General features: G+C 46.8%; 1 protein-coding gene across 1 annotated transcript in view; it reads right to left on the bottom strand.

Moving 5' to 3' along the window:
• pals1a (protein associated with LIN7 1, MAGUK p55 family member a) overlaps window positions 1-26,010 on the bottom strand; it is a 53,750-nt gene that overhangs the window by 10,134 nt on the left and 17,606 nt on the right. Inside the window, exons 2-7 of the mRNA XM_052496643.1 lie at window positions 15,417-15,960; window positions 13,929-14,137; window positions 7,038-7,115; window positions 3,511-3,654; window positions 2,856-3,095; window positions 1,261-1,444 (exon numbers count right to left, since the gene is read on the bottom strand). Coding sequence (XP_052352603.1) covers window positions 1,261-1,444; window positions 2,856-3,095; window positions 3,511-3,654; window positions 7,038-7,115; window positions 13,929-14,137; window positions 15,417-15,789 — 1,228 coding nt within the window. The 5' untranslated portion in view covers window positions 15,790-15,960. The remainder of the gene's footprint in view (window positions 1-1,260; window positions 1,445-2,855; window positions 3,096-3,510; window positions 3,655-7,037; window positions 7,116-13,928; window positions 14,138-15,416; window positions 15,961-26,010) is intronic.

Below are 26,010 nucleotides of genomic sequence, written 5' to 3'. Positions count from 1 at the left end.
AACACACACTCACAAAACTAACTGCAAATAGCATAAGATAACTTTCCGAGGTTTCCAAGCTAAGTTCTCCTTAACAGTCCTTCAATCTGTGTAGAGGCAGGGTAGCGTGCCTGGTACTAGCCCGGTCAGGGGCTGGTTGGGGTCAGGGTAGCATACCTGGTACTAGCCCAGCCAGGGGCTGGTTGGGGTCAGGGTAGCGTACCTGGTACTAGCCCGGCCAGGGGCTGGTTGGGGTCAGGGTAGCGTACCTGGTACTAGCCCGGCCAGGGGCTGGTTGGGGTCAGGGTAGCGTACCTGGTACTAGCCCGGCCAGGGGCTGGTTGGGGTCAGGGTAGCGTACCTGGTACTAGCCCGGCCAGGGGCTGGTTGGGGTCAGGGTAGCGTACCTGGTACTAGCCCGGCCAGGGGCTGGTTGGGGTCAGGGTAGCGTACCTGGTACTAACCCGGCCAGGGGCTGGTTGGGGTCAGGGTAGCGTACCTGGTACTAGCCCGGCCAGGTGCTGGTTGGGGTCAGGGTAGCGTACCTGGTACTAGCCCGGCCAGGGGCTGGTTGGGGTCAGGGTAGCGTACCTGGTACTAGCCCGGTCAGGGGCTGGTTGGGGTCAGGGTAGCGTACCTGCTACTAGCCCGGCCAGGGGCTGGTTGGGGTCAGGGTAGCGTACCTGCTACTAGCCCGGCCAGGGGCTGGTTGGGGTCAGGGTAGCGTACCTGCTACTAGCCCGGCCAGGGGCTGGTTGGGGTCAGGGTAGCGTACCTGGTACTAGCCCGGTCAGGTGCTGGTTGGGATCAGGGTAGCGTACCTGGTACTAGCCCGGCCAGGTGCTGGTTGGGGTCAGGGTAGCGTACCTGGTACTAGCCCGGCCAGGTGCTGGTTGGGGTCAGGATAGCGTACCTGGTACTAGCCCGGCCAGGTGCTGATTGGGGTCAGGGTAGCGTACCTGGTACTAGCCCGGCCAGGTGCTGGTTGGGATCAGGGTAGTGTACCTGGTACTAGCCCGGCCAGGTGCTGGTTGGGATCAGGGTAGCGTACCTGGTACTAGCCCGGCCAAGTGCTGGTTGGGGTCAGGGTAGCGTACCTGGTACGAGCCCGGTCAGGGGCTGGTTGGGGTCAGGGTAGCGTACCTGGTACGAGCCCGGTCAGGGGCTGGTTGGGGTCAGGGTAGCGTACCTGGTACGAGCCCGGTCAGGGGCTGGTTGGGGTCAGGATAGCGTACCTGGTACGAGCCCGGTCAGGGGCTGGTTGGGGTCAGGGTAGTGTACCTGGTACTAGCCCGGCCAGGGGCTGGTTGTCCTCGTCTCCGTCCCTGTAGGCCTGCCACCAGTTGGGGTCGTCCTGGCTAATGATGTGGAGGATGTCTCCCTTCTGGAAGCACAGGCCCAGTTCCCTACACGGCACGTAGGGGTCATCAGACGGGTCGTAGTCAAAGTGAGCCTTCACATGGACCTGGTGGAAAAGAGGACAAGACATTACCTTAGTTTTTCTAGTTAATCTGTATATTCTAGAATTACATTAAGATTAACATTTGTAAATATGGTCATGTAGCAGATGCTCTAATTAAGCAATAAGGCCCGAGAATGTATGTTATATTTTCCATATACCACAAACCCCTGAGGTGCCTTATTACTATTATTAACTGGTTACCAAAGTAATTAGAGCAGTAAAAATACATTTTTTGTCTGATATACCATGGCTGTCAGCCGATCAGTATTCTGGGCTCGAACCACGCAGTTTATAATCCAAAACCATGTAGTGTTCATAAGGACATATTCAGTATGTGGTGGCCCATGTGGGAATCAAAGCAGCATTGGCTATGGGTCAGAACCATGCTGTCCAACCCACTAAGAACCATTGGAACTTGGAACAGTGTGAATGCTACAGACGGACTGACATCACAGCCAAGGTTTGGATAGAAGCTGAGAAGAGAGGTGGTCGGAGATGTCTGTACTCCCCAGTCTCTGATGGGCGGGGTTTTGGTCTGTACTCCCCAGTCTCTGATGGGCGGGGTTTTGGTCTGTACTCCCCAGTCTCTGATGGGCGGGGTTTTGGTCTGTACTCCCCAGTCTCTGATGGGCGGGGTTTTGGTCTGTACTCCCCAGTCTCTGATGGGCGGGGTTTTGGTCTGTACTCCCCAGTCTCTGATGGGCGGGGTTTTGGTCTGTACTCCCCAGTCTCTGATGGGCGGGGTTTTGGTCTGTACTCCCCAGTCTTTGATGGGCGGGGTTTTGGTCTGTACTCCCCAGTCTTTGATGGGCGGGGTTTTGGTCTGTACTCCCCAGTCTTTGATGGGCGGGGTTTTGGTCTGTACTCCCCAGTCTTTGATGGGCGGGGTTTTGGTCTGTACTCCCCAGTCTCTGATGGGCGGGGTTTTGGTCTGTACTCCCCAGTCTTTGATGGGCGGGGTTTTGGTCTGTACTCCCCAGTCTCTGATGGGCGGGTTTTGGTCTGTACTCCCCTGTCTCTGATGGGCGGGTTTTGGTCTGTACTCCCCAGTCTCTGATGGGCGGGGTTTTGGTCCGTACTCCCCTGTCTCTGATGGGCGGGTTTTGGTCTGTACTCCCCAGTCTTTGATGGACGGGGGTTTAGTCTGTACTCACCACAGTCTCTTTGATGGGCGGGGTTTTGGTCTGTACTCCCCAGTCTTTGATGGACGGGGGTTTAGTCTGTACTCACCACAGTCTCTTTGATGGGCGGGGTTTTGGTCTGTACTCCCCAGTCTCTGATGGGCGGGGTTTTGGTCCGTACTCCCCTGTCTCTGATGGACGGGGGTTTGGTCTGTACTCCCCAGTCTTTGATGGACGGGGGTTTGGTCTGTACTCCCCTGTCTCTGATGGACGGGGGTTTGGTCTGTACTCACCACAGTCTCTTTGATGGGCGGGGGTTTGTTCTGTGAGCTGGGGATAAGGATGAAGGTCAGGGTGCCGTGCATTTCGGCCAGGATGTCAAAGACCTCGTTGACGTCCTTCCCTCTGATCTCCACTCCATTAATCTCCAGAACCTCGTCTCCTTCATGTAGCAGCCCGCTGCGCTCCGCCGCACCGCCCTTCACGATGCGGCTTATTACCACGCTGTCCATGTCGTTACGCACTGTCGCACCCTGCCGCACATACACAGGGTGAGGAACAGAGGTTAGTGATAGATACAGGAGGGATTCAACTTTTCTGATATGAGAGATGGCTTTGTCTGAAAAGTGTACATTCATTGAAATGCATTTTATAAAGCCCTTTTTACATCAACAGTTGTTTACAGATACTCAGCCTAAAACCTAAATACAAGCTGTCAAATTCTCGATTCCTCCCATCCTTGATTCGTCGCTACACTCTCAAAGCTCATTGGGAGGGGGGATCCCGAAGGGCAGGACCTTGGAGCCTCTCCTCCAATAAGCTTTGAGAGAGGAATTGAGAAAACAAAGACTGGAAGAACCGAGGATTTGACAGCTGGGACTTTTCAGACAGCCTATGTCTACTCATATGATGATTCATGACTGTTGGTGTGTTTTAAAGGAGTCTCACCAGTGGGATGTCCCTGGCCTTCTCCATGCGGACTATCTTGACAGTCTCCCCTCCCCACTGGGTGAGAGCCTCACAGGGGTCAGGGGTCAGGGGCTCCAGCTGCATCTCCTGCTCCGCAACACAGTCATGGGCCAGAAGCACTGCCTGGGGAGGTACAGGGGACATAGGGTTAGCCTTACTGGGTTAACTAACCAGACTCTAGCTGCTAGAGGGTTGGATGCAGAGACACAGGTTAGACTGGCACACCAAGACACAGGTTAGACTGGCACACCAAGACACAGGTTAGACTGGCACACCAAGACACAGGTTAGACTGGCACACCAAGACACAGAGTCCATATAGTCATGGGCCAGTAGTACCTACTGGGGAGGGACAGGGGACACCGGGGATGTACTGGTCAGAATTACTGGGTTAACTAGACACTTTTATAGGAAAAACAACATCCCTCCCGGTCCTCTCTCCACCAAACAGTCACTGGCCAGCAGCACTGAAAGGCACAGAGAGCAGTCATACATTCTGGGTTAACTACTAGACTTTTACAATATGCTCACACACCAACTCAGTGGCCTTGTGGTTAGTGTCCGACCTGAGGTTGGAAGGTAGGGGTTCGATCCCCGGTCGAGTCACACCTCTCTGCTTACCAGTCAGCTTTAAGGAGATGGATTGGGGGGCAAGGCCATGTGAAAGACTAGCATCATGTCTAGTGGGTGCACTTGTACATCAAGCTGCCTCACTCTACAGAAACAGGAGATATGCTCCTGCCCCTATGGGCAGTTCTGGCTCAGACAAGGCTTCCTTGGAGATAACAATCAGACTTCGTAGGTTAACCTTCAGTGACTTGTAAAGCAAACACACAGGCAGAGATAGGCGCATGAACGCACACATCCACAGAGACCTGTCTTTAACAGTACTGTAGTCTTTACTTCCAGAGCCCCCTGATATTCTTCTATTTCCTGCCCTGAACCTTAGTCACTGCTCTAGCCGGCTACCACCCGGTACTGCTGTACATTGAGTCATTGAACACTGGTCACTTTAATAATGTTTACATGCGGTTTCACCCACTTTATATGTATATACTGTATTCTAGTCAAGGCTCATCCTATATTTATTTTCTGGATTATGTGTGTATTTCTATTACAAGGTTGGACCTAGAAATACAAGCATTTCGCTGCACCTGCACATCTGCAGATCTGTTTATGCGACCAATAAACTTGGATTTGATTCATGTGGAAGGAAGAAAATCCAGGAGGAGAAACGTGATATAAGAAACCTTAAATAAGTTGTAACAGACTAACAGCCATATCATCCCCTGGGGAGAAAGGCCTGGTTTAGTTACCTCACTAGGTCTACCTTCTTCCTCTCCTCCATCCTCCTGTGTGTTGGGTCATGTTCAGTAGTGCACACTGTAGCAAAACATTCAGGTAGTACCTCCCTTATCAATCTGTTTCAAACCGTCCCTCCCTACTGAACATGCCCTGGTGTCTCAGAGGAGCAGCAGCATCACTGGCCTCCTGAGTGGCGCAGCGGTCTAAGGCACTGCATTGAAGTGCTAGAGACGTCATTAGAGACCCTGGTTTGATTCCAGGCTGTGTCACAACCGGCCGTAATCGGAAGTCCCAAAGGGTGGCACACAATTGGCTCAGCGTCATACGGGTTAGGGGAGGGTTTGGCAGGGTTAGGGGAGGGTTTGGCAGGGGTAGGCCATAACTGTAAGTAAGAATTTGTTCTTAACGGACTCGCCTCGTTAAATAAAATAAAAAATAAATTGTAGATGTGGGGGACAGAGACAAGTCTGAGTGTAAGGGGAAGGTAGAAGTGTACAGGGCTCAGGGGAAGACAGCTTGGTCACAATGCAGAAGCAGTATACAGGGCTCAGGGGAAGACAGCTTGGTCACATTGCAGAAGCAGTATACAGGGCTCAGGGGAAGACAGCTTGGTCACATTGCAGAAGCAGTATACAGGGCTCAGGGGAAGACAGCTTGGTCACATTGCAGAAGCAGTATACAGGGCTCAGGGGAAGACAGCTTGGTCACAATGCAGAAGCAGTATACAGGGCTCAGGGGAAGACAGCTTGGTCACATTGCAGAAGCAGTATACAGGGCTCAGGGGAAGACAGCTTGGTCACAATGCAGAAGCAGTATACAGGGCTCAGGGGAAGACAGCTTGGTCACATTGCAGAAGCAGTATACAGGGCTCAGGGGAAGACAGCTTGGTCACATTGCAGAAGCAGTATACAGGGCTCAGGGGAAGACAGCTTGGTCACAATGCAGAAGCAGTATACAGGGCTCAGGGGAAGACAGCTTGGTCACATTGCAGAAGCAGTATACAGGGCTCAGGGGAAGACAGCTTGGTCACATTGCAGAAGCAGTATACAGGGCTCAGGGAAGACAGCTTGGTCACAATGCAGAAGCAGTATACAGGGCTCAGGGGAAGACAGCTTGGTCACAATGCAGAAGCAGTATACAGGGCTCAGGGGAAGACAGCTTGGTCACATTGCAGAAGCAGTATACAGGGCTCAGGGAAGACAGCTTGGTCACATTGCAGAAGCAGTATACAGGGCTCAGGGGAAGATAGGTTGGTCACATTGCAGAAGGGTATACAGGGCTCAGGGGAAGACAGCTTGGTCACATTGCAGAAGCAGTATACAGGGCTCAGGGGAAGACAGCTTGGTCACATGCTGAAGGACAGGGCTCAGGGAAGACAGCTTGGTCACATTGCAGAACAGTATACAGGGCTCAGGGGAAGACAGCTTGGTCACATTGCAGAAGCAGTATACAGGGCTCAGGGGAAGACATCTTGGTCACAATGCAGAAGCAGTATACAGGGCTCAGGGGAAGACATCTTGGTCACATTGCAGAAGCAGTATACAGGGCTCAGGGGAAGACAGCTTGGTCACATGCAGAAGCAGTATACAGGGAGGGGAAGACAGCTTGGTCACATTGCAGAAGGACAGGGCTCAGGGAAGACAGCTTGGTCACATTGCAGAAGCAGTATACAGGGCTCAGGGGAAGACAGCTTGGTCACAATGCAGAAGCAGTATACAGGGCTCAGGGGAAGACAGCTTGGTCACATTGCAGAAGCAGTATACAGGGCTCAGGGGAAGACAGCTTGGTCACAATGCAGAAGCAGTATACAGGGCTCAGGGGAAGACAGCTTGGTCATATAGTATAAACTCAGAGCAAGGATGTGGGAGAGAGATTAGGAGACAACAGCTGATCACAGCTGAATCAACACACTCCTGACCTGAACAAACTCCCAGGGGGATATGGGTTATGCTGAGGGGGATATGGGTTATGCTGAGGGGGATACGGGTTACGCTGAGGGGGATATGGGTTACGCTGAGGGGGATATGGGTTATGCTGAGGGGGATATGGGTTATGCTGAGGGGGATATGGGTTATGCTGAGGGGGATATGGGTTATGCTGAGGGGGATATGGGTTATGCTGGGACAGAGACGCAGGTGAGACACAGCAGTTACACAGAGACACATAACTCGTCATTCCAGTATGAATGGATGGAAGCCTCACCTGGACATGTGGTAAGGAGAGCAGGGTGTTGAGCTCCAAACCCTCCTTGTGTTGGCTGTTCTGAACCATAGACTGGACCTGAAGATGAACACACAGGAAGTCAAAGAAAGATGAGGGATAGGAGTCACGCCCGGAAACTTGAAACACATGAATGATTTACAGCTGTTCTCTCCGATCAAAGAAACGCATCAAAAAGTAACGCATCTACAGAAAGGTTTGAAGTATTTAAATATTTCCACCCATTTGATACAATAGGCTACATTTGTTCACCAGATTAGAGGGCATAGGGTTTGTGTTAAAACATTTAGTTGAGTGGTTTTCATTTTTTCCTTGTGGGGTGAAAAAGTGAATTATTCTAAGATCTGGTGATCCATGCTCTGTTGATGGGCCTTTAAAAGCCTTTAGAGCGGCCCCATCCCCAGCCCCAGGCCATGCAGGCCCAGGCCATGCATCCCCAGGCCATGCATCCCCAGGCCATGCATCCCCAGGCCATGCATCCCCAGGCCATGCATCCCCAGCCCATGCATCCCCAGCCCCGGGCCATGCAGGCCCAGCCTCGGGCCATGCAGGCCCAGCCCCGAGCCATGCAGGCCCAGCCCATTTAGGCCCAATGGCCATGCAGGCCCAGCCCCGGGCCATGCAGGCCCAGCCCCGGGCCATGCAGGCCCAGCCCCGGGCCATGCAGGCCCAGCCCCGGGCCATGCAGGCCCAGCCCCGGGCCATGCAGGCCACGCAGGCCCAGCCCACGCAGGCCCAGCCCACGCAGGCCATGCAAGCGGAATAGTAAAATAACCACAGCCTAGGCCCCAGGTTCAGCTTGGGTTATGTTCATTAGGGCACGCAGCAGAATGACAGAATGTCTTGCAATGCTAATGAGCGTTTCTTATTGGTTACAGATGCCTTTTAAAGATCCTAAGCACCTAGATTCATAACATATCATACAAATTGCAACAAAAACATACATACAGATGTGCTCAAATGTGTTGGTACCCTTACAGCTCATTGAAATAATGCTTCATTGCTCCTGAAAAGAGATGACATTAAAAGCTATTTTATCATGTATACTTGCATGCCTTTGGTTTGTCATAGAATAAAGCAAAGAAGCTGTGAAAATAGATGAATTATTGCTTATTCTACAAAGATATTCTAAAATGGCCTGGGAACATTTGTTGGTACCCCTTAGAAAATATAATAAATACTTGGATTATAGTGATATTTCAAACTATTTCGTATCTCACACACACATCTCCAATCTTGTGAACCAGTTATTCAGCTGATTTAAATGGACAGAAGTAGTCACTGAGCAGTTTGGTATCATTGTGTGCACCACACTGAACATGGACCAGAGTAAAGTAGTCACTGAGCAGTTTGGTATCATTGTGTGCACCACACTGAACATGGACCAGAGTAAAGTAGTCACTGAGCAGTTTGGTATCATTGTGTGCACCACACTGAACATGGACCAGAGTAAAGTAGTCACTGAGCAGTTTGGTATCATTGTGTGCACCACACTGAACATGGACCAGAGTAAAGTAGTCACTGAGCAGTTTGGTATCATTGTGTGCACCACACTGAACATGGACCAGAGAAAGGAAAGGAGAGATTTGTCTGGAGAAGGCACCCATCAAACCTGAGAGCTGGAGCATTTTGCTCAGGAAGAGTAGGCCGAAATACCTGTTAACAGGTACAGAATGCACCCATCAAACCTGAGAGCTGGAGCATTTTGCTCAGGAAGAGTGGGCCAAACTACCTGTTAACAGGTACAGAATGCACCCATCAAACCTGAGAGCTGGAGCATTTTGCTCAGGAAGAGTAGGCCAAACTACCTGTTAACAGGTACAGAATGCACCCATCAAACCTGAGAGCTGGAGCATTTTGCTCAGGAAGAGTGGGCCAAACTACCTGTTAGCAGGTACAGAATGCACCCATCAAACCTGAGACAGCTGGAGCAGTTTGCTCAGGAAGAGTGGGCCAAACTACCTGTTAACAGGTACAGAATGCACCCATAAAACCTGAGACAGCTGGAGCAGTTTGCTCAGGAAGAGTGGGCCAAACTACCTGTTAACAGGTACAGAATGCACCCATCAAACCTGAGACAGCTGGAGCAGTTTGCTCAGGAAGAGTGGGCCGAAATACCTGTTAGCAGGTACAGAATGCACCCATAAAACCTGAGACAGCTGGAGCAGTTTGCTCAGGAAGAGTGGGCCGAAATACCTGTTAGCAGGTACAGAATGCACCCATCAAACCTGAGACAGCTGGAGCATTTTGCTCAGGAAGAGTGGGCCAAACTACCTGTTAGCAGGTACAGAATGCACCCATCAAACCTGAGACAGCTGGAGCAGTTTGCTCAGGAAGAGTAGGCCGAAATACCTGTTAACAGGTACAGAATGCACCCATCAAACCTGAGACAGCTGGAGCAGTTTGCTCAGGAAGAGTGGGTGCATAAGTCTCATTGAGAGCTACAGAAAACATTTGATTGCAGTGATTGCCTCTAAAGGTTGTGCAACAAAATATTAGGTTATGGGTCCCATCATTTTTGGCCATACCATTTTCACTTGTTTTATTACTTACAATATTATGTTGAATAAAAAAAAAAATCAAAAGCAAAGTCTGATTTCTATTAAATATGGAATAAACAATGGTGGATGCAAATTGCTTTGGTCAGTTTCAAGTTATTTCAGAGAAAATTGCACATTTTAGTTTTTTGCGGAGGGGTACCAACAAATTTGAAATTATACAAAAGTTCAATTTTAGCTAGTCAAGACAAAATCCCTCCTTTCCTGTCAACTAAGCCTAACACTAAGCCTATGAGAGGTGGGGTTTCACAAGGGTGGACACAGGCAGAAAACACCCCTCACTTAATTGGTCTCCTCCAGAGCAAGGCTAATCCCACGATGGTGTTGTTTGTGTCTCTAGTATTCTGGTGACGTGGTTCACATGAGGACTGGCCAATAGGACACTCCGTACATAGGAAACAAAAAGATAATCAACAAAAATAACTGACCAAACTGGAATGCTGGTTGGCCCTTAACAGAGTACACAGTAGCAGAATATCTGACCACTGTGAATCAAAACTAAGAACAGTTTTGACTACGTACAGATAACCTGTCTTCTCTTGAGAGCCAGGTCTGCCTATGTGCACACTGCCCACAAAATGAGGTGGAAACCAAGCTGCACTTCCTAACCTCCTGCCAAATGTATGACCATAGAGACACATATTTCCCTTAGATCACACAGACAAATATTTTAAAACAAATTCAATCTTGATAAAATCCCCTATCTATTGGGTGAAATACCAGTGTGCCATCACAGCAGCAAGATGTGTGACCTGTTGCCACAAGAAAAGGGCAACCAGTGGAGTACAAATACCATACATGTAGTAAATATGACCTATATTTATCTGTTTATTTAGTTTCCCTTTCATACTTCAACTATTTGCACATTATAACATTTGAAAGGTCTATATTATTTAAAAACTTTTGTGAGTGTAATGTTTACTGTTAATTTCTGATTTATTTCCCTTGTCTATGTCACTTGCTTTGTCAATGTAAACATATGTTTCCCATGCCAATAAAGCCCTTTGAATTGAGAGAAAGGCAGACAGAGAGACATAGTGAGAGAGTGCACAAGGCCGTATTGTAAGTTTCCCTTCTAGTCCAGGTCAGTGAGTTTGAGTTCTTGATTAGTTTGGGCTCTAATGATGGGGCGAGCGGAGTACAGGAGCTGTTCTGTGCTGCTGGCTGGGGCAGAATGAGAGGACAGGAGCTGTTCTGTGCTGCTGGCTGGGGCAGAATGAGAGGACAGGAGCTGTTCTGTGCTGCTGGCTGGGGCAGAATGAGAGGACAGGAGCTTTTCTGTGCTGCTGGCTGGGGCAGAATGAGAGGACATGAGCTGTTCTGTGCTGCTGGCTGGGGCAGAATGAGAGGACAGGAGCTGTTCTGTGCTGCTGGCTGGGGCAGAATGAGAGGACAGGAGCTGTTCTGTGCTGCTGGCTGGGGCAGAATGAGAGGACATGAGCTGTTCTGTGCTGCTGGCTGGGGCAGAATGAGAGGACAGGAGCTGTTCTGTGCTGCTGGCTGGGGCAGAATGAGAGGACAGGAGCTGTTCTGTGCTGCTGGCTGGGGCAGAATGAGAGGACAGGAGCTTTTCTGTGCTGCTGGCTGGGGCAGAATGAGAGGACATGAGCTGTTCTGTGCTGCTGGCTGGGGCAGAATGAGAGGACAGGAGCTGTTCTGTGCTGCTGGCTGGGGCAGAATGAGAGGACAAGAGCTGTTCTGTGCTGCTGGCTGGGGCAGAATGAGAGGACAGGAGCTTTTCTGTGCTGCTGGCTGGGGCAGAATGAGAGGACATGAGCTGTTCTGTGCTGCTGGCTGGGGCAGAATGAGAGGACAGGAGCTGTTCTGTGCTGCTGGCTGGGGCAGAATGAGAGGACAGGAGCTGTTCTGTGCTGCTGGCTGGGGCAGAATGAGAGGACAGGAGCTGTTCTGTGCTGCTGGCTGGGGCAGAATGAGAGGACAGGAGCTTTTCTGTGCTGCTGGTTGGGGCAGAATGGGAAAAATGAGAGGACAGGAGCTTTTCTGTGCTGCTGGCTGGGGCAGAATGAGAGGACATGAGCTGTTCTGTGCTGCTGGCTGGGGCAGAATGAGAGGACAGGAGCTTTCTGTGCTGCTGGCTGGGGCAGAATGGCTGCTGCTGGCTGGGGCAGAATGAGAGGACAGGAGCTGTTCTGTGCTGCTGGCTGGGGCAGAATGAGAGGACAGGAGCTTTTCTGTGCTGCTGGCTGGGGCAGAATGAGAGGACAGGAGCTGTTCTGTGCTGCTGGCTGGGGCAGAATGAGAGGACAGGAGCTGTTCTGTGCTGCTGGCTGGGGCAGAATGAGAGGACAGGAGCTGTTCTGTGCTGCTGGCTGGGGCAGAATGAGAGGACAGGAGCTTTTCTGTGCTGCTGGTTGGGGCAGAATGGGAAAAATGAGAGGACAGGAGCTTTTCTGTGCTGCTGGCTGGGGCAGAATGAGAGGACATGAGCTGTTCTGTGCTGCTGGCTGGGGCAGAATGAGAGGACAGGAGCTGTTCTGTGCTGCTGGCTGGGGCAGAATGAGAGGACAGGAGCTTTTCTGTGCTGCTGGCTGGGGCAGAATGAGAGGACATGAGCTGTTCTGTGCTGCTGGCTGGGGCAGAATGAGAGGACAGGAGCTGTTCTGTGCTGCTGGCTGGGGCAGAATGAGAGGACAGGAGCTTTTCTGTGCTGCTGGCTGGGGCAGAATGAGAGGACATGAGCTGTTCTGTGCTGCTGGCTGGGGCAGAATGAGAGGACAGGAGCTGTTATGTGCTGCTGGCTGGGGCAGAATGAGAGGACATGAGTTTATTATGGTGTTTCATTAACACTTTTTCACAACACAGTGATTCCAGGCAAAGAGGCTTTCTCCTCAATCAAGCTTCATTAGTGGACAAAACATACAAAAATACATTTGGAGTACTTTGTGGAGGTTCTTGTCCATTTAAAACCTCATACTAGGCACAAACTCTGGTGAACGTCAAACTCACGGCTAGTAGGCTACCTAATTCAGGCAAAGGTTTCTACAACTCCTACTCGATTGCTTGTGTGCATCTTAGTGTGTGCATGCGTGCACATATTTTATATATATATACACACACACACACACACACACACACACACACACACACACACACACACACACACACACACACGTGTGTGTGTGTGCACGCAAGTCTCAGTGTGTGTGCATGTGGTACAGTGGGGCAAAAAAGTATTTCATTTGCAAATCAATTCATTAAAAATCCTACAATGTGATTTTCTTTCTCATTTTGTCTGTCATAGTTGAAGTGTACCTATGATGAAAATTACAGGCCTCTCACATCTTTTTAAGTGGGAGAACTTGCACAATTGGTGGCTGAATACTTTTTTGCCCCACTGTATATATTCCTGTCATTGCGTCACACAGACCCTCCCCAGTCCTTACCTCTTGGCCTCAGATCAAGTGTGTATCCCTCTCATTTCATTCTGTTCTAGTTTCCATGAAGTTTGAGGTGGGGGCTCAGCCAAAGACCAGTGGAGCGACGCACAGGTTGATTTGGAATTGAGTATACAGGAGCACTAACCCCTACTGCCTCATTCTACCCCCTTCCCCAGACCCACACCATTCTCCCCCCCAGCCCCAAACAACCAACCTCTTCACCCAGACCTACTCAATACGCTCCAGGTACAAGTTGCCCACAGGCAACAGATCCTAAGGTCAGCTTACTCCTCTGGAAATCCTACCCTTAAGCATTCTAATGCAAAACACAAAACTGTCTCTGGATCAGCACCCCCCCGAGCCAGTTCATGTGCTGAGCCACTTCTGATCTAGGATCAGTTTTTTCGATGCAAACCCTACCCTTAACCCTGACGTAGTAATACCCCAAACTGACTGAGATCAGCATCTAGGTGTCATCTCCTGGGCCAGGCCCGGAGCGTGGTGTGTGTAGGGAATAATCAACGAGGGGCTATGCGTTCTGTGGTGAATAAGGTGTCTGCCACATCACACTTGCTAAGACGGCTAAAATCTGCTAGTGAGCTGCTCAACAACTGTGACAAATGTATTTGAGAGAAAAGTGATCATTGTGGAACTTTATGTTTTCAATAAACATTGGAAACTAAATATAGTTTACATGCTGTCAACAATCTATTCCAACCCTCACTGTTTTGTCCCATAGTTGCCCAGGCGTCGGTTTTGTTGCTAAATACCCAAGCTGTCTGTAAGAGTGGGGAAGGGTGGGCTGGGCCGGTTCACGTGCTGCTGTGAGATCTGTAAGCCCTGATCTATGATCAGTTTACCCTAACCTGAACCGTTCTAATCAGAACACCCCAAAATGACTCCAGACCAGGACTCACCTCGTGTGCCAGGCCCTGAGCGCGGTCTGTGTGTGGGAAGGGCGGGCTGGGCCTGTTCATGTGCTGGGCCACAGCGTTGTGGATGTTGAAGGCCTTCTGGAAGTCAGTCTTCTGGACCAGCTGCAGCACCAGCTCCACATCCTCCTGGCTCTGGCCATCGGACAGGCAGTGCTGCACCTGCTTCAGGGACATCAGCAGCTCCTCCAACTCTGTACGGAGGAAAGTGAGTCAGGCATACATATACTGTACTGACAGGTCACCCATAGAAATATAGTACACAAAAGCCAGACACACACATGCAGAAAAAAAAATAACAGTGAACTCAAAAAAAAATAAAAAAAATAAAAAGATTCTGTTCCAAAACATTCTGAACCAGGCTACAAAATGGCTGCCCCATCGCTGTTCTTGCCTGCTCTACCACTCTTCCTGCCAAGTTAATAACGCGTTGTATAGCCCGCCTGGCCTACCGGGTCACATAGCCCGCCAAGACAGAATATTAATAGCTGGGATACAACTCCAAAATAAATCAAATTCTTCAATCTTACCAGCTCTCTCAAATCCAGACCCCTCTTTTAGGCATATCTGTCCAGTGTAAGTAATGCCAAAATAAGGAGAGGGTTGGTGTGTCTAAGGGGGTATGTTATTAGGAGGCTAGTGTCATCTCATCTGATGGAGGACCTACTGTCTCTCTCCATATAGTTTTTTTTAGGCCAGGCGGGCTATGCGACCCGTTCGGCCAGGCGGGAGATGGGGCAGCCACTCAAGGAGAGAGAGCAGCCATTGTACCCTAGTTCAGAATGTTTTGGAACAGACTTTTTAATTAATGTCCCCTCACAGGGCCCTCCCCTCCCCCAGAGGATCACTCACTCACAGAGCTTTAGAACAGGAATGCACCCACCATAGGCCTACAGACTAGGGGGGGTGTTGTGTCATTCATAAGCCTACTTGGAACAGTGAACTTGGGTTAAGAGACTGAGGGAAAGCCACAGACCGACACAAAGGATACATGTGTACTGAGAGAAAAGAGATGGATGATTATAAAAGCTAGAGATGTCAAAGTCAGGGCTATTAAGCTGTCATTTTAGTCTGGTTGGTGTAATGTGTCTGTCTGATACTGATGTGTTGATGCTGCAGCTTGGTCCAGGCCTCTCGAAGAGATGTTTCTCAACGAGACTAACCTTGTTAAATAATAGCTTTATGCTGTTCTGACAGCTCTAGAGGTGTATTCTGAATTCTAGATGGACCCCACCCACTCCTGTAAATCTAAAAAGATAAACTTAAGCAAAATGGCACTTCCTTCACCACACTATCTGAGCAGTAATGTTGCCATACTTACATAGTGTGGTTGATTTTAAATTCAGCAGGACACAACCACCAACTTGTTAGAACTTTATCTTGGCTAGTGACCAGAGACTGATGCCAAACAACGGGCACTTAATAGAGCATTTAATATTGTATATCTTTGTTCTCATATTCAGTCCTACTCACCCAGTAGAGTGGGGGCCCCCAGGTTGGGTGGCAGTCCCAGTGGCCCTCCAGGGCCCTCGATGGGGTCGAAGGTGGGGTTATCGATGCCCACCTTGGGGTTCTGAGACAGCTTCTTGAGCCGTATGGAGGCGGTCAGATCCAGCTCCTGTCTGTTCCTGCCCTCTTCCTCCTTCCTCCTCCGGTCTTCCTGGTGCTGACGGATCCTCTCCAGCTGGGCAGAGCGCCTCACAGGCAGGGTACGGGAACCCAGGTCCCCCGGGCAGTCCACCGCCATCTCCCTGTGCCACTGCTGGGGCTCCTCCTGGTTGGCCTCAACTCCTCCTCTTCCGTCTGACTCAGTCATGTGACCGTTCATATAGGATGTGGTTATCATTATCACCCTTGCTCCTTCTCCTCCTCCTCCGTGTGTGTGTTTGCAAGTGGTTGGCTGGGGGAAGCACTATGAGGTGTGATTTCTGCATGTCCGGGACCCAGCGGCCATGACACCCTAACTCACTACTGATGACGACTCGGCAGATGCTGGGATTCCAGGAGGGAAGGACACCTGCAGAACAGGAAGTGAAGAATGGTTAGTATGGTACTGCAATGCTGTTGGTCACAGACAAACCACAACATAATACAGCCACACGACCTTACATTTCAATACCAGGGATTTTTCTGCCACTGTAATCTTTGGGCAGGCTGCCTAAGCGTTTATTTTCAGGCCGCCTGAGTCCAAACAAATGGAAATACGATCTCAGTATTAACATAAAAATAAAATAAAATCAGATAAAGTTTGGAGAGAAGTGGACATAATTCCAAAAACAATTAATTTAAAACTGCAAAAATGTCTAAGCTCCATGGAGAAATGTGTAGAATTGCAGTAGATTGGCATACAAAAACAAATGTCTCTACATTGCGAAGATGGGGCCTCTAAAATGTACCTGTTCCCATTGGCTGACCACGCTCAATGCCCCGCCCACCACCTAAGCCTGTTTTTTTATCCAGAAAAAAACAAAACACCAAATGAATCCACAGAGCAGTCAGACACTTACTGTACATTCAACATCCAGGATTCAGCCCAAATAATTAGCTTTTTACACACACACCTCCCCAGCCAACATCTAAAACCTCTACTGGTCACGATGGCAACACCCACCCGTAGCACGCGCTCCAGCAGGTGTATCTCACTGATCATCCCTAAAGCCAACACCTCATTTGGCTGACTTTCCTTCCAGTTCTCTGCTGCCTGTGACTGGAACGAATTGCAAAAATCGCTGAAGTTGGAGACTTTTATGTCCCTCACCAACTTCAAACATCTGCTATCTGAGCAGCTAACCGATCGCTGCAGCTGTACATAGTCTATCGGTAAATAGCCCACCCATTTTTACCTACCTCATCCCCATACTGTTCATATTTATTTACTTTTCTGCTCTTTTGCACACCAATATCTCTACCTGCGTGGTCCTTCTGTAGCTCAGTTGGTAGAGCATGGCGCTTGTAACGCCAGGGTAGTGGGTTCGATTCCCGGGACCACCCATACGTAGAATGTATGCACACATGACTGTAAGTCGCTTTGGATAAAAGCGTCTGCTAAATGGCATATATTATTATTATTATTATTACCTGTACATGACCATCTGATCATTTATCACTCCAGTGTTAATCTGCAAAATTGTAATTATTCGCCTACCTCCTCATGCCTTTTCCACACAATGTATATAGACTCGCTTTTTTTCTACTGTGTTATTGACTTCTTAATTGTTGCTTTATCTTGGCCAGGTCGCAGTTGCAAATGAGAACTTGTTCTCAACTAGCCTACCCGGTTAAATAAAGGTGAAATAAAAAATAAAAACAATATCCCCAACCCACTGTAAACAACCTAAAATACACTTCAAGTGGAACCCAGAGACGAAGCTATTTACACACGTGGAACCCAGAAAGAGTAGCTGCTGCTTCCGCAACAGCTAATGGGGATCCTAATAAAATATTAAAATACTAAATAAGCCAACCAAAACAGAGACACCAAGCTACTACAATCTGTGGTCACTGCCGTTCTCTACAGGTCCCTCCCTCCCACTGTGGTCCCTGCTATTCTCTACAGGTTCCTGCTATTCTCTAAAGGTTCCTGCTATTCTCTAAAGGTCCCTCCCTCCCTTCGTTATCCCTGCTGTTCTCTACAGCTCCCTCCGCCGTCAGTCTGTCAGCTGGTTGAGCCAGACCAGGCCAGACCAGAGGCCATTATCACTCAGTTAATCACCTTATATTACATACACAGACTGTTTTAAACCAAACAAATACCTCAGGCCTCACACACACTCGCAGGCACACAAACAGAGTCTCTCACAGTCAGTCAAACACCACACACACACTTTTAACCCTTGACCCACAGACACACTCCCCTCTCCAATGGATCTCTCTAACAAAAGGGTCAAAGGGCACTCAGAGAAACAGCTCTGCAGTTTTACACTTCAGAAGTAAAACCTTTAGGGCTGTCCCCGACAAAAAAACTAAATCCTGGTCGACCAAGTCATCTGTTGTTTCAACTAGAGGTTGACCGATTAAAATCGGCAAACGGGTGATGATTTAACAAAAGCGCATTCGTGGGAAAAAGAAGCACAATAGTTTCACAAATGTACCTAACCATAAACATCAATGCCTTTCTTAAAATCAATACACAGAAGTATATATTTTTTAAACCTGCATATTTAGTTAAAATAAATTAATGTTAGCAGGCAATATTAACTAGGGAAATTGTGTCACTTCTCTTGTGTTTATTGCACGCAGAGTCAGAGTATATGCAACAATTCGGGCCGCCTGGCTCGTTGCGAACTGTGTGAAGACCACCATTAATTTGCCAGAATTTTACATAATTATGACATAACATGTCAATGCAATATTTATGGTTCCGTATTTCACTGAAAGAATAAACGTTTTGTTTTCAAAATGATAGTTTCCAGATTTGACCATATTAATGACCAAAGGCTCATATCTGTGTTAATAATATTAATGTCTATGATAGAGCAGTCTATGATAGAGCAGTCTGACTGAGCGGTGGTAGGCAGCAGCAGGCTCGTAAGCATTCATTCAAACAGCAGCTCTTAGCGATGCTTGAAGCACAGTGCTGTTTAGGACTTCAAGCCTATCAACTCCCGAGAATAGGCTGAAAATACTAAAGTGCCTATTAGAACATCCAATAGTCAAAGGTATATGAAATACAAATGGTAGAGAGAGAAATAGTCGACACGTCATAATTCCTATAATAACTACAACCTAAAACTTCTTAACTGGGAATATTGAACCACCAGCTTTCATATGTTCTCATGTTCTGAGCAAGGAACTCTACTTTCTTCTCCAACACTGTGTTTTTGCATGATTTAAACCAAATTGAACAGGTTTCATTATTTGAGACTAAATAGATTTAATTTATGTATTAAGTTAAAATGTGTTCATTCAGTATTGTTGTAATTGTCATTACTACAAAATATAAAACTCTTAAATTATTATTATTTTTTTAAATCGCCATTGGCTTTTTTGGTCCTACAATAAAATCGGTATCGGCGTTGAAAAATCATCATCGGTCGAACTCTACTTTCAACCAATCGATTAGACAACATTGTTAAAAGTTACATTTTCCATATATAAAACATCCTATGTGTTTGAATCAAATCAACTATATGCACTGAGCTTGTCTGATGCTTTGACACTAGAACCGCTAAAACAGTCATTTTAGTGGATTGGTATATTCTAATTCTAATCTCAAAATGGTATGTACCCTATACCAGCCCACAAAATCCACGCAGTCTTATCTGTCTACTAGGAATACACAGTGAGAGTGTGGTGTAATTTACAAATGGCAAGAAGACCAAGAAGAATGGATGCACATGCTGCATTAGTGCAGCTACAAGATCTGAATGAAAGGTTCCCAGATTCTGGCAAGGAATTAATCATGACATCTCGGATGATTTCTCTTCTGATTCTGAGCCACAGCCTGAACCTACATATCCGAAGTGCAAAACAAATCACAACAATACGCATTGAGCAGGTGTCTGCAACACCACCAAATGAAACAGTGACGAGGCTTGTGGAACCTTACGTTGGCAAGGAGAGGAATGTCATCATCATGGACAACTTACATTTACGTCTAAGTCATTTAGCAGACGCTCTTATCCAGAGCGACTTACAACTTCACTTCAATTCCACTGGTGAATAAGTTGCTTGTGAAAAAAATAAAAACCTTGTTGGCACCATGGCCAAAGGGAGAAGGGAGCTCCCTCCCTCTGCACAAAATAAGGCACCTGCACAGCAGTACAATGCTGAAGAATGACAAGACAACGCTTCCACTATACCAATGCAAGGCAAGAAAGAACGTTTCTGTCGTCATGAGCACCATGCATCTGTCATCGACAGAACAAAGATAAAAAAAACAGATACTATTACACACTACAACCAAATGCATGTCAATATGACATAATACGCCACATATCAGGGTCATCAACTAGACTGTTTAGGCTACTCATGTTTAGACTAGAGATATTTTCATCATTTGACTGTGTGTCTTTGTGGTTAGGATATTTTGTAATTTATATATATATATATATATATATATATATATATATAAAGAAGCTGGTTTCTGTTTCATAGTTAGGCACTCCACAAATAAAATGTCTTGAACAGTTGAATGTGTTTTGTTTTTACATAGTAAAAAAACTAATGAAAATGCTATTTTGTTATTTGAAATGAAAAAATATTGTATTCTAAATGTTACCTAAACACATTCATGAACACAACCAAATGATTAATTTGGCAATAGCATATATGAAATGTATTAATTATACTGTTAGAATGTTGCAGTCAGAATGACTGCTAGTTAGCTAGATGGGAGGTCCCTCGAAGTCCAGTGTCTCCAGTGTTTAATGCAGTTTGATTAAATAATTAAGACAAATGATTCAAGAGGGAGCCCGATGACCATGCTGTTTAAACATTTAAAAAAAATACAAAAAAGTGCCTGTGACTGGCACATGTTGTCCCATTCTCCTTCAGTGAACAGGCACCACAGCACAGCAAGTGTTTATCACACTGTGCTAAAGCTGCAACATAATTACAGCCATTTTGTTTCTTACTCGTTTCTCTGACTGAAAAGTTCTGTTACAGAAATACCTCATTTGTTGACCCCTATTAGTTTAACCCTTTGCTCGCTTTACGTGAAACATGTACAGTGGGGCAAAAAAGTATTTAGTCAGCCACCAATTGTGCAAGTTCTCCCACTTAAAAAGATGAGGCCTGTAATTTTCATAGGTACACTTCAACTATGACAAACAAAAATCACATTGTAAGATTTTTAATGAATTTATTTGCAAATTACAGTGGAAAATAAGTATTTGGTCACCTACAAACAAGCAAGATTTCTGGCTCTCACAGACCTGTAACTTCTTCTTTAAGAGGCTCCTCTGTCCTCCACTCATTACCTGTATTAATGGCACCTGTTTGAACTTGTTATCAGTATAAAAGACACCTGTCCACAACCTCAACAGTCACACTCCAAACTCCACTATGGCCAAGACCAAAGAGCGGTCAAAGGACACCAGAAACAAAATCGTAGACCTGCACCAGGCTGGGAAGACTAATTCTAAAATGGATCAAATAACAACCCCCCCCAATCTACACACAATCATGACAAAGCGGAATCAGGTTTAGACATCTTTGCAAATGTATTACAAATAAAAAAACAGATATACCTTATTTACATCAGTATTCAGACCCTTTGCTATGAGACTCTGTTGCATTCCGTTTCCATTGATTATCCCTGATACGTTTCTACAACGTGATTGGAGTCCACCTGTGGTAAATTCAATTGATTGGACAGAGTTCCTCTGTTGAGATAGGAGAATCTTCCAAAAATACAACTCAGCAGCACTCCACAAATCAGCCCTTTATGGTAGAGTGGCCAGACGGAAGTCACTCATCAGTAAAAGGAACATGAGAGCCCGCTTCAAGTTTGCCAAAAGGCACCTAAAGGACTCTCAGACCATGATTAACAAGATTCTCTGGTTTGATGAAACCAAGATTGAACTCGTTGGCCTGAATGCCAAGCACCACGTCTGCAGGAAACCTGGCACCATCCCTACGGTGAAGCATGCTGGTGGCAGTATCATGCTGGGGGGATGTTTTTCAGAGGCAGGGACTGGGAGACTAGTCAGGTTTGAGGAAAAGATGAACGGCGCAAAGTACAGAGAGAACCTTGATGAAAATCTGCTCCAGAGCACTCAGGACCTCAGACTGGGGCGAAGATTCACCTTCCAACAGGACAACGACCATAAGCACACAACCAAGAGAACACAGGAGTGGTATCAGGACAAGTCTCTGAATGTCCTTGAGTGGCCCAGCCAGAGCCCGGACTTGAACGCGATCAAAAATAGCTGTGCCGCGACGTTCCCCATCCAACCTGGGAGCTTGAAAGAATCTGCAGAAAATAATGGGAGAAACTCCCCAAATACAGAGGGTATAGGAGAGAGAGCATAATGTGTGATGTAATATAGAGTACTTCTCCTGTCCTATCCGTTGTCCTGTGTGAATTTAAGTATGCCCTCTCTAATTCTCTCTTTCTCTCGGAGGACCTGAGCCCTAGGACCATGCCTCAGGACTACCTGACATGATGACTCCTTGCTGTCCCCAGTCCACCTGGCCGTGCTGCTGCTCCAGTTTCAACTGTTCTGCCTGTGATTATTATTATTTGACCATGCTGGTCATTTATGAACATTTGAACATCTTGGCCATGTTCTGTTATAATCTCCACCCGGCACAGCCAGAAGAGGACTGGCCACCCCACATAGCCTGGTTCCTCTAGGTTTCTTCCTAGGTTTTGGCCTTTCTAGGGAGTTTTTCCTAGCCACCATGCTTCTACACCTGCATTGCTTGCCGTTTGGGGTTTTAGGCTGAGTTTCTGTACAGCACTTTGAGATATCAGCTGATGTACGAAGGGCTATATAAATACATTTGATTTAATTATATTGATTTGATTATAAAGGTGACTGTGGAGTCAGTACACATAGCTGACATTTCAGTGGAACACACTTTCTGTTGGAATCTCAGGAAGATAACCAGTATCAGCTCTCTCCCTCGCTCCAACAGGCCAGCACTGGTCACATGAAGCCGGACACTAGAAGAATAGATAACCTTTGTCCCTCCATCCGTGGATCAACCCCTCCTCCACAGGTCCCGTCACATTCCTCTTCCTAGTTAGCTCCACTCCGAGCTGGACATACTCCCCAGGTCCTGCACTACTGAGCTGTGTCCCAGTGAGTCAGTGAGTGAGTGAGATTGACATGGCACGCATTCTAACCTCCTCAGCACAGGTCTGAATCTGAACAAGACCTCAATCTGCCCTCCTCCTTATCTCAAGAAATCCCTCATCTACCTCTTTTGCCTCTCTTTTTTTGTCTGGGCTCTCCTCTCCTCCCCCTCCCTCCCTTTCCCTCTCTGTCAGGCTCTCTGCTGTGTGGAGATTATGTGCCTCAAAGCACCCTTATGCATCTCCATGACAACAGCTTTGTCAGCAGGCAGGAGGTAAGGAAACAACACAAAGACACACAGGGAGGACTGTAGAAAGAGGGAGATGTGGGGGGGCAAGAAATAGGGTCCTCTGTCCTTACCCAGGTGTTGGTTAGTTAGTTAATTTGTTGGTGCTCTGCTCTATAGTAGTAGCTAGGCTGAGGGCTCTCCTCTCTGTAGATTTCCCCCAGGGGAGTGGGTCCTCTCCCAGGCTGTGGATCAGTGACTCTACCCTCCTCTTAGGATCAACAGGCAGGCACTCAGTCTGCTTGCTCAGTCAGGTGGGAATGGAGAGGACTGATGTGTTATGACAGCGCCATTACACATTTCAAAAACAACATTGTTTCAGACCAGGTTGTGCTGGAAGTAACTGTACAAAAAAATAAAATGTTATTCTGTGCTGGCACTGTGAAGATATTTGTTTTATTCTTCAAGGTAGTAGTATGGGGAATCTACCAATTAAGATAAATGGAGGAAGTTACCTGAGGGAGAAAATATGGCCACACTAAGGCATGTCACTAATCCGAGTCAGGAAGAACACAGCACAGGCACACACACACTACACTGGGCCCTGTGCTGTCTCAAAGGTCAAAGCGTTGCAGTGACAGAGGAAAATTCCCACGATGCAAATGGTAAGAATGTAAAACAGCATTCCCGAGCAGAGCATAAGGGACCTATATTGCCAGTGTGTGCGCGCGTGGAATCAAAGCAAACTTCCTCCCTTATTAAATATGAAACAGAGTGTGGCAGAGGGATAGATGAAGGAAGCGTGTACTGTTTGATATCTAATAGGTTTATAATGGAAAACACTTGCTCTGAGCCCTCGGCAACAAACAGTAAACACACAGAGGGCTTAATGGGAGGAGCAGAGGTGTAAACAACAAGCCTAAGTTGGTGTAATCGTTTCTATTAGATGAGAGGATTGCCCACTCACCTGCACTAAATAAGTATGGCAAACAAACACCCATAAACATGCCGTACACAGGCTACATGTGGTCCAGTGTTGGCAAGAGGGTGGTACTAGCCTTTCCAAGGTTGTGTGTATTTTGTATAGCCTATTAAATATAAAATACACATCCCATTCATTGAAATCAAGCTAAATGTATTTCCAAAAGGACTAGAAAATTAACATACTCAATAGACAGTGCTTGTATCAATTGTCATACCAAACAGAAAACATGGATGTTTTTGAGTAGAAAGAATGTTAAGCGTTTAAGGCTGGTGAAGAGAATCTCCCTGGGTGAAAAGTGAAGGAGCCCGTTTGTCCTTGGAAACTCAGTCTCTCTCACACACACACACGCAGAGCAGACGTTTTGAATTAATAATGTAGTTTCTGTAAGTGACGTAGGATTAGGCTAGATGGCTGACAGTATCACTCACTGGATGATTTGGAGCTGGAGGTCAGACACACAAATTAAAATGGTTGGTGGACATATAACTGGCTATTCTAAGCACTAAGGTTAAAAGAGTAACTGAACATCGTTTCCAGAGGAAGGTGATATATTCTTTGGTGTTGAAGTTTGAATCTAATGCTCTATGACAGTGGAATTTCTTTAAATTGCTAATTCTACTTCCAGTCACTAAAACTCTACATTCTGTGGGGCGTGGCCAATTCAACTGAATGGGAGTCAATTCCAACACATGAATAGTGCTCAATTCAGAATTGACTCCCATTCAACTCATTAGTTGAAATTCAAATTGGTCACATCCGACAGGATATACAATTAGATTTTTGTACACCAGCTTAGAAAAAAAAGCTAAAACACACAATCTTTGGTTATTGAAAATATATTTCACAGTGGTTTAGATGGTACAATGATTCTCTACACTATACATGACTTGTTTTGTGTTTGTGTTCTTGGGGACCTTCAATGCTGCAGAAATGTTTTTGTACCCTTCCCCAAATCTGTGCCTCAACATAACCCTGTCTCGGAGCTCTACGGACAATTCCTTCGACCTCATGGCTTGCGTTTTGCTCTAACATGCACTGTCAACTGTGGGACCTTATATAGACAGCTGGGTGCCTTTCCAAATCATGTCCAATCAATTGAATTTACCACAGGTGGAATCCTGTGTCAGGTTGTAGAAACATCTCAAGTATGATCAACGGAAACAAGATGCACCTGAGCTCCATTTCGAGTCTCACAGCAAAGGGTCTGAATACTTAAGTAAATAAGGTATCTGTTGCACTGTATATTGAAAAAAAATGTTTTAAAATGTTGACCAATCGAAAGAACAGAAAACTCTCAGTCAACCCAGAATTCTTTTGTCGGGAGACAGCCAGAGTGCGATATTTACCAGCCATGAAACAAAACAGCTACTGCAGCATTTATTTGACTATAACTGTGATCATACTTTACTATTTTTATTCACAAATGCTATTGAAATGCTCACACTGTGGAGTCCTGACCACACACCAACGTGGCTGGTGAAATAGACATATTAGCCGCAAATGCCAAAATCGACCCGCATTTGACAGGTGTTCATTTTAGGCCCCGTCTATGGTTCTAAACAGACAGACAGTTCTGGAACAACAGATACAAAATTCATAATCACTGCACATCAAATGTAAAAAGCAATGAGGCTGACGCAACAGATGAGACCGTTTATCTTAAAAATGCTGATAGTTCTTTTTCCTTCATATTATAAGCTCTGAAGGCCGAAGGCTACTCACAAATGATCCAAAATGCAATTAGCCGGAAAACAGTTTTCAAAAGTTCACCGCACCCACGAGAGGATTCATGTGCCAGAAAGAGGGGAGATCTAAAGATGCATCAACTAGCATGGGTTACTAATATGATTAGGATTATCATCAACTAGCATGGGTTACTAATATGATTAGGATTATCATCAACTAGCATGGATTACTAATATGATTAGGGTTATCATCAACTAGCATGGGTTACTAATATGATTAGGGTTATCATCAACTAGCATGGGTTACTAATATGATTAGGGTTATCATCAACTAGCATTGGTTACTAATATGATTAGGATTATCATCAACTAGCATGGGTTACTAATATGATTGGGATTATCATCAACTAGCATGGGTTACTAATAT

Source organism: Oncorhynchus keta, chromosome 35 (genome assembly GCF_023373465.1).
Source record: "Oncorhynchus keta strain PuntledgeMale-10-30-2019 chromosome 35, Oket_V2, whole genome shotgun sequence".
NCBI lineage: Eukaryota > Metazoa > Chordata > Actinopteri > Salmoniformes > Salmonidae > Oncorhynchus > Oncorhynchus keta.
The sequence above is the reverse complement of the archived record's forward strand: the minus strand, read 5'-3'. Positions and strand labels throughout refer to the sequence as shown.